This window comes from Antechinus flavipes, chromosome 5 (genome assembly GCF_016432865.1).
Source record: "Antechinus flavipes isolate AdamAnt ecotype Samford, QLD, Australia chromosome 5, AdamAnt_v2, whole genome shotgun sequence".
Classification (NCBI taxonomy): Eukaryota; Metazoa; Chordata; class Mammalia; order Dasyuromorphia; family Dasyuridae; genus Antechinus; species Antechinus flavipes.
The window spans coordinates 285,880,550-285,888,277 of NC_067402.1; the positions used below are offsets into that span (position 1 = coordinate 285,880,550).

The 7,728-nt window shown below is 45.4% G+C and overlaps 1 protein-coding gene across 1 annotated transcript; it reads left to right on the forward strand.

The window, feature by feature from the left end:
• The first annotated feature begins 687 nt into the window (after positions 1–687).
• LOC127538234 (galectin-1-like) lies at positions 688–4,631 on the forward strand. The gene is made up of 4 exons (XM_051961881.1): positions 688–876; positions 3,286–3,365; positions 3,758–3,917; positions 4,405–4,631. The coding sequence occupies exons 1-4, from the start codon at positions 868–870 to the stop codon at positions 4,549–4,551; spliced, it is 396 nt and encodes a 131-aa protein (XP_051817841.1). The 5' UTR covers positions 688–867; the 3' UTR covers positions 4,552–4,631.
• Positions 4,632–7,728: the final 3,097 nt, after the last annotated feature.

The following is a 7,728-nucleotide window of genomic DNA, read 5'->3' on the forward strand; positions in this document are numbered from 1 at the left end:
TTTCCCTCAGGGAGCTTATGCCACCTTATCCCCTCTGTAAAGTCTCCCCTCTGGTTAATGGAATCACAGGACCCTCTTTCCTCTGACCCTGCACTTCTGTTTTCATTTTCTTTCATTGGCAGTGGAAGAATTTATGGATGTCTAAAGGGAAGCTGTATCACCAACTTCCTGGGGCCCCATTCTTGAACCTAATGGGAAAAAGCATTCTACTTGTTGTCAGAGGGTTCTGGCTTAGTTCCTCAAAGCTCAAGTGACTCTAGAGCCTCAGTTTCCATAATAAACCAGATGGTTGCTTAGGTCTCTCCATACTATGCCATGCTCTGATTAAGATTTCCCCTTCAGATGGACTCTTTAGAGACCACGGGAGTCATTCTCACCCAGATCAAAATACAGTCTCTAGCCCCTTCCCGCCAATGTCAGATGCTTGTTTATTCTTAAAGTGGGTTTCTATTGCCTTCTCCCATCTCTCTATCAGTCCCTCCAATTGCATCCTCTCAAAAAGACATTGGGGTCTATCGGGGTTGAGGGGGAAAGATTAGAAAAGGACAGAGCTTGATGTGAAGGAGGTGGGACCAAAGAGCTATCTCCTCCTTAATTGGCTGCCCCTCCTCTTAGAAAGACTTTAAAAATGCCGCCGGCCCTGCCCTCTCAATTACGCCCTCTTCCTTTTTGTGCTCGCTTTCGGCAAAGACTACAATAGTGGAAGACTGGAGTGGCTCAGTACTCGGCGGAAGCCCGGAACCACAAGCTCTATTTGAAGGGTCTGAAATCTCCCTGAGGTATCTTCTCTCCCGCTTGGAGAGAGCATTATCTTTCGAGGAACCAGCGGGACCAGAAGAATCACAGGAGCATTTCTCTTTCTCTAATATGCCCCAAGTGAGTGCGCTAGGGTCTAGGCTGCGGGTGTCCTTGCCCTAGAATTAGGGGTTAGAGCCGAGGGATCCTCTGGAGTTGGTGCTTAGAGAGAATCTTGGATACTGGGGAGGGGGTCTTTTCTGGATGCTCTCTCCTTCCTCTCTGTATGTGCTAGGGCACCTATCTTCCTTTTCTCTCTTTTTTTTTTTAATAACTTTTTATTGATAGAACCCATGGCAGAGTAATTTTTTACAGCATTATCCCTTGCATTCACTTCTGTTCTGATTTTTCCCCTCCCTCCCTCCACCCCCTCCCCTAGATGGCAAGCAGTCCTTTACCTGTTGAATAGGTTACAGTATATCCTAGATACAATATATGTGTGCAGAACCGAACAGTTCTCTTGTTGCACAGGGAGAATTGAATTCAGAAGGGATAAATAACCCGGGAAGAAAAACAAAAATGCAAGCAGTTTATATTCATTCCCCAGTGTTCTTTCTTTGGGTGTAGCTGCTTCTGTCCATCTTTGATCAATTAAAGCTCTCTTTATCGAAGAGATCCACTTCCATTAGAATACATCCTCATACAGTATCGTTGTTGAGGTATATAATGATCTCCTAGTTCTGCTCGTTTCATCAGTTCATGTAAGTCTCGCCAGCCCTCTCTGTATTCATCCTGCTGGTCATTCCTTTCGGAACAATAATATTCCGTAATATTCATGTACCACAATTTATTCAGCCATTCTCCAATTGATGGGTATCCTTTCATTTTCCAGCTTCTAGCCACTACAAACAGGGCTGCCACAAACATTTTGGCACATACAGGTCCCTTTCCCTTCTTTAGTATCTCTTTGGGGTATAAGCCCAGTAGTAGCACTGCTGGATCAAAGGGTAACCTATCTTCCTTCTCTAACGCCCCACCCTGACTTTCCCAGCCCTGAGAAGGGCACTTTCTCCTATATCCCCACCACCATTCCCTCCAACCTGAAGCTGTTCATTATCCCTGGCTGCCAGTCCGAAGTCTTGACAAGCAGGTAAGTCCAGAGAAATCCTGGGGAAAGGGCAGTTGGGGGAAGTGGGATTTGGCATGGATGAGAGTTGGGGTGTCCCTTGGCTATAAGGACCTACATCTCACCTGGCAGAGTTGAACTGAGAAGGAAGAGGACAAGATGAAGTGGAGAGAGATCAATCTTTTGCCGGAATATCACTTTCTGAAGTGAATGACTGTCTTACAGAGTTAATTCCAACCCAACCTGATGGTATAGAAAGAGTCAAGGCTATGGAGGCGCCATTGGAAAAGGAAGAGGCTGGAGATGGCAACTTGGGTGGGGCAGGAGGCAAAGGATTCCTCAGGTCCTTCCAAATTCTCCACCTACTACCTTTACAATCAATACCAAATTAACTTCACAAATATTCTTACCTTCTTATCTCTTCTCTTGGAAACAACTCATAAGATTACTCATGTCTTCCTACTTACTGCCATTACTTTTCTATTGACTCAGAACAGGAATGGACCTCATATCCATGCTGCCCTAGTTTTCTTATCCTTTTCCCTAATGTTTGGGGGACAGGAGAAACTAAGTTCCTTGATCTTTACCCACCTCTTTCTACTTCCTGCCATTGCTTGTCCATTGACTTAGAACAGGAAAGGATCTCACATCCATGCCGCCCTCATTCCCTTACCCTTCTCCTCAATGTTTGGGGAACAAGAGAAACTAAGTTCCTTGATCTTAATGATTCTCCCAGGGTCATCCTTGACCTTTCTAAACCCCCTTTCATTCTAAACCTCCTCCTCCCTTGCCAATTCCCCTTCCTCTGGGCAAGGGCCCCTATCCTAAATTGGGACTAAGTCTTGACTCTAGAGAATGGGGGATGCTCTTCCTGAAATTTTTACCAGAGAGGATTTCCTTCCCTCCTTAGTCAAATGAGGACAGCTCTGGGAGAATGGGGAAGGCAGAGGAAAGCTGACTTCCTCACTAGGGAGCTCTCCATTGGATTTCATCATGGCCCAAATGCCAGATACATATGACGCCAACCAAAGCTGGCACTGGGGAAGCCTGTGGGACACAGAAAGCATGAGCTTGGGACCCAGGAAAAAATTTGGATTCCACATTTGATTCTGTTGCTCACTTGTGTGATTCCTAAAAGATGTCAGTACTTCCTTATTTGAGCCTCAGTTCCTTGATATGTAAAATGAAGAGTGGACTGGATTAATCATCTAAGTTTAGTTCCTCGTTTAATATATGGTAAAACTGAGGCCCAGAGAGACCTCCTCAAGGTCACAGAGCTGGGACTATTTGCCACTTCAGCACTAATTAGTCTGGAGAGAGTCTGCTTTCTTAGAACCTTTCTGAAAGGTGGCCTCTCACCAATCAGAAGCTGCAGGTCCCCTCAGCTCCCAGCCAACCCTAACTTTTCTTTTTGGTCTTTTCAGGAAATTTGTCTAATAAATATGAACCTCCATCCTGAAGTATGTGTAAAAGTACAGGGAGATATACTACCTAATCCCCAAAAGTAAGTGACAGATGGGAAGGATGAGATAAATATTAATGATGGGTGAGAGCTGAATCCTTAAAATACCTGGTTGCACTTGGTCCTTGAAAACCAAGGTGGTTTTCCCTTAGCATTAGATGGCAGAGCTAGGACTCTGCATCAGGAAAAACTTGCTAATAGGAGTTTCCCAGTAGCTAAAATGGACAGTTTCAACAAGAGACTCCTGTCTCTGAAAGGAGTACAATATATACCATGTTAGGAGGGGGAGTACTGCAGAAGAGCATTCTTAGTGCTTCAGGTCAGAATGGGGTAAGAGTCCCTTCGAAGGTCTTCTAGCTCAGGGATTTCTGAATGGGGATTTCCAAGGCTCAGAGAGTCCACGCCGATGATAACGGTATGTTCCCCATTCCCAGATTTCAAATTGACCTGGGCAAGGATAAATTTAACCTCAGCCTACACTTCAACCCACGCTTCTACCAGAATGCCATTGTCTGCAACTCCTTTATAGATGGGCAGTGGGGCGAAGAACAACAGGAGGATACATTTCCCTTTAAGGGAGGGACAACCACAGAGGTAAGAACCCAGAATCAGAGCATGGAGTATCCAAAGCAGCCAAGAATGTCTGGGAAGGATGCAAGAGATGTTCCCAATCTCCCCCTTTCATTTGACAGAAGAGACCTGGAAGGGAATTCTGGTGGGGGAAAGACAAAATGCTAGAGGGGAAAGGGAGTTTGCAAAGATCAGTGGCTAGAATCCCAGTATCCCTTGAACTGAAGAGAGATTGGGGAGAATGGGAGGGAACTGGGAAGGGCAGTGGTGACAATGGGATAAAAAGAGATTCTGGAGCGTGCCAGGACACATGACAGGAGCTTAGATTTAGAGCTGGAGAGAACCTCAGGAACCATCTAGTCTCACCCACTCATTTTACAGGGGAAGAAACTGAGTCTCAGAATAGAAAAATTATTTCCCCAAGATTATACAGTGCCATCTAGTCTTGAGGTCTTCCTGTCTCCAAGCCCAGGGTTCTGTGTTCAATTCCTTCTGCCTTCTGTCCATTCAGATTTCCATTATCTTTGATGGGAGCAAGTTTTTGATAAAGCTGCCTGGTGGTTATCAGTTCACTTTCCCCAATCGCCAAAATTTAGAAGACCTTGACTACCTGTCAGTTAATGGTGATTTCAATGTCAAAAGGGTGGATTTCGATTGAGCCTTCCAATCAAGCCAGAATCAGACCACTCCTGATTCTTGAGGTTCTCTTATTCCTAATAAAATTGTTGATGATGATAACAGCCGACATTGTCTTTTGTTCTGCTCTGGGATTTAGGGCTGGGTTTGGAATTGGGAAGAATGGCTGAGTGAGCCTGGACAAGTCCCTTCACCCAAATGGCCTTTGCTGACTCTCTAAGACAGGAGTTCTCCCCCTATGGTCCATGGGTAATTTTCAGAGCAGAAAAAAAAAAAATCACCTTCACTAGCATTAGCCTTTGTAGTAATACTCTGTGATTTTTATGTTTGCAAAAATATTATTCAAATTCATATCACATTTTTGCCTTTTCAATAGGAGAGGAAGAATGAGGGGGGAAAGAGAAATTTAAAATAAAGTTATTAAATATATAATAAAGAAAACATTCACAAAATGAATAACAAGAATGACACAATCACATTATTGTGAGAAGGGATTCCTGGGCTTGTCCAGACTGTCAGGAGCCCAGGCTATGACACAAACAAAGTTGACACTCCCTGAGAAGCCATGGGGAAGAGTTCTCCCAGAGTTGTAACTGCAGGGGAACCTCTGTGTGTTAGGAATGGAAGGGGATCAGATCACAGACCCTGGGCAAGCCTACTTGCTGGACCCAAAACAAAGGAGCCCTGTGTCCCTTTGAGAACCAACCAAGGAAGCTCAGAGAGATCTACAGGCACGATGGGAGAAGAGTGGGAAGCCATTTCCTGGCTCTGAAATTAGAGATAATGGGTTTAAATTTGGCCTCTAATATTCACTGTCCTTGGAGAAACCCATTTTCCTCAGGGGTAGAACGAAGAGCTTGGTCTCTCAGGTTCTTCCAGCTTTCCACACTTATGCTCCTACGGTCTCAAGTCACTCCCCTGTTTCAGTTTCCTCCTCTGTAACATGAGGAAATTGGACTCGATGGCTTTTGAAGTTCCTTTTCTGAGTCTCTGATCTCTGCTCTCCTCCTCTGAAGTACAATAAATTCCGATATTTCGTACCACCAGGCAGGGAAGAAAGCAAGAGATCAACTCCCAAGGACTCTGTATTCGTGGCTGCTTCTGGCTCAGCCTCAAACTCAAAGGCTTTTTATCACCATGGATGAGCTCCCAGCAGTAGCCAAGGACACTGTATGTGCTCTGATATAGAGTCCAGGGCCTTCCACTGCCCAAGCTCAGAGATGGGCTTACCGCTCCTGGATCCGGGCTCGACTATAGGGCTGGTTGGCTGGAAGAGGGCCATCCCTGTCGGCTGCCCTCCCCACATCTAGTCTCCCCACAGCAGAAGGAAGTGACTGGTCTATAGACTTTTGGGGACACCAGACCCAATATCAGAGAGAAGAATAGATGGGGCTCCCAGCCCTAGGTGGAAAGAATATCAGGGTGCCTGGAGGTCCAAAGGTTAGAGCCAGGTTCCAGTGCTGTCTGAGCTGGGAATTGGCTATGTGGCTGAGGGCAACTTTATTATCTCTTTGAGTCTGGTTTCTTGGGTCAGAAGATGGCCTGAAGTTATGACATGTACTCAGAGAACACTGACTCCCTCTCCCTGAGCAGAGTCCAGCACTGGGAAAGAGACAGAGAGGGATGGAGGTGGGATTTTGATTTGGGCACTTCCAGAATGAGAAGTGCCCTCTACCAATGTTGGTCAACAGCTTCCTTGCCAGGACCTCATGGAGGCTCGATACCTTCTTCAAACTGGTCATTTGGACTGTAAGTGTGAAATGTAGTATTTGAATTGGGGTCCCACTGGCTCACCCCACTATCCCTAGTTAAAGGTAAATTTTTAGTAACATTCCTAGAGCTCATGGTCTGGGGGCAGTAGGGCATGTACAAAGATGCAATAATAAATTTTGAAAAAAATTCCCCCTTCCTTCTTTTATCAATAGGGCTGCCTGGACACTCAGTCAGTGACTTCCTATGAGCTGAGGTATCTATCCATTGTACTACACTGCCTCTCAGGAGTATATTAGGAACAGGGAATGCATCTAGGAGTTCCCAAATGAGAGAGTTCCCTCTACCAATGCAAGTTTACACTCTTGGCCCCAGGAGAGGTACGAGAACACAGAGGGCTTTCAGCTCAGCCAGAGTGGCACTGCCAATAGGTGTTTGAACTGGAACCCAGGGCTTCTTTAAGGGCAGTTCTCAGGTCAGGAGACTATGCTGCTGCTCTTTAAGATCCCTTTGCTAAAGTCCTATGTTCTAGGCACCAGTTCCAACCTTCTACGTTCTAAGACTTCTCCCAGCTCCAACACTAATCATTTGAGTTGAGTATCCCCAGGTCCAGGCTTCCATTTCTCCTAACCCATCCTTGGTTCACCATCTCTTTTTTCTCCATCCCAGAGGGAGAGGAAGCCTGAGAGTAGAAGTGGAGATGGCTTCAGAGCACCAGGCAAACCCAGGTATCACAGAGCACTATGGGGGACCACCAGGAAACAGACATCCCCTTCCATTACTGCTGTGACCTGACTACCATGCTCACCCCCACTGGAGTCTCCAAGATGGATCAGGTGATCCTAAGTGGGAAAACTCCATGCAGCCCCCCTCCCAATATAAGTCAACATCTTCTCTGAAACTTCTAGTCTTCGAGGACATGACCAGAGTCTGGTTTGTGTCATTGATCCCCTGGGCATTCTGTGAGGAAATGTTTCCTTGTAAAAAGTAGAAGCAAATGGTAATTTTAAGTTAGAGTTGAGTGAAAATAAAGATTTAATTTCTTGTAGATTTTTTTTCCTAAGGCAATTGGTGTGAAGTGACTTGCCCAAGGTCACCGAACTGAGAAGTGTTAAGTGTCCGAGGTCAAATTTGAACTCGAGTCCTCCTGACTTCAGGGCTGGTGCTCTATCCACTGTATCACCTAGCTGACCCAGCTTTCTTTACTTTAAAACAGTCATCATGACCCAGGCAGTGGGGCTAAGTCTAGTTTCTGGAATCCCAAAGGTATCTCCTGCCCTGGTTGCTTTTGGCCCTTTCTTCTTCAAAAGAACCAAAATCATATCACTCTGTTGAGATCAAGGAAAAATATTTCCAAATGTGACTGAATAAATTCAAAAAAACTTGGAAGGCTCCATCACAGATCGAACATAAAATATCTCTGTCACCAACTCCTAGTTCTAGAGAGACTTAAAATTTGCAAAAGTACTTCTCTCCAAACTACTCTCTG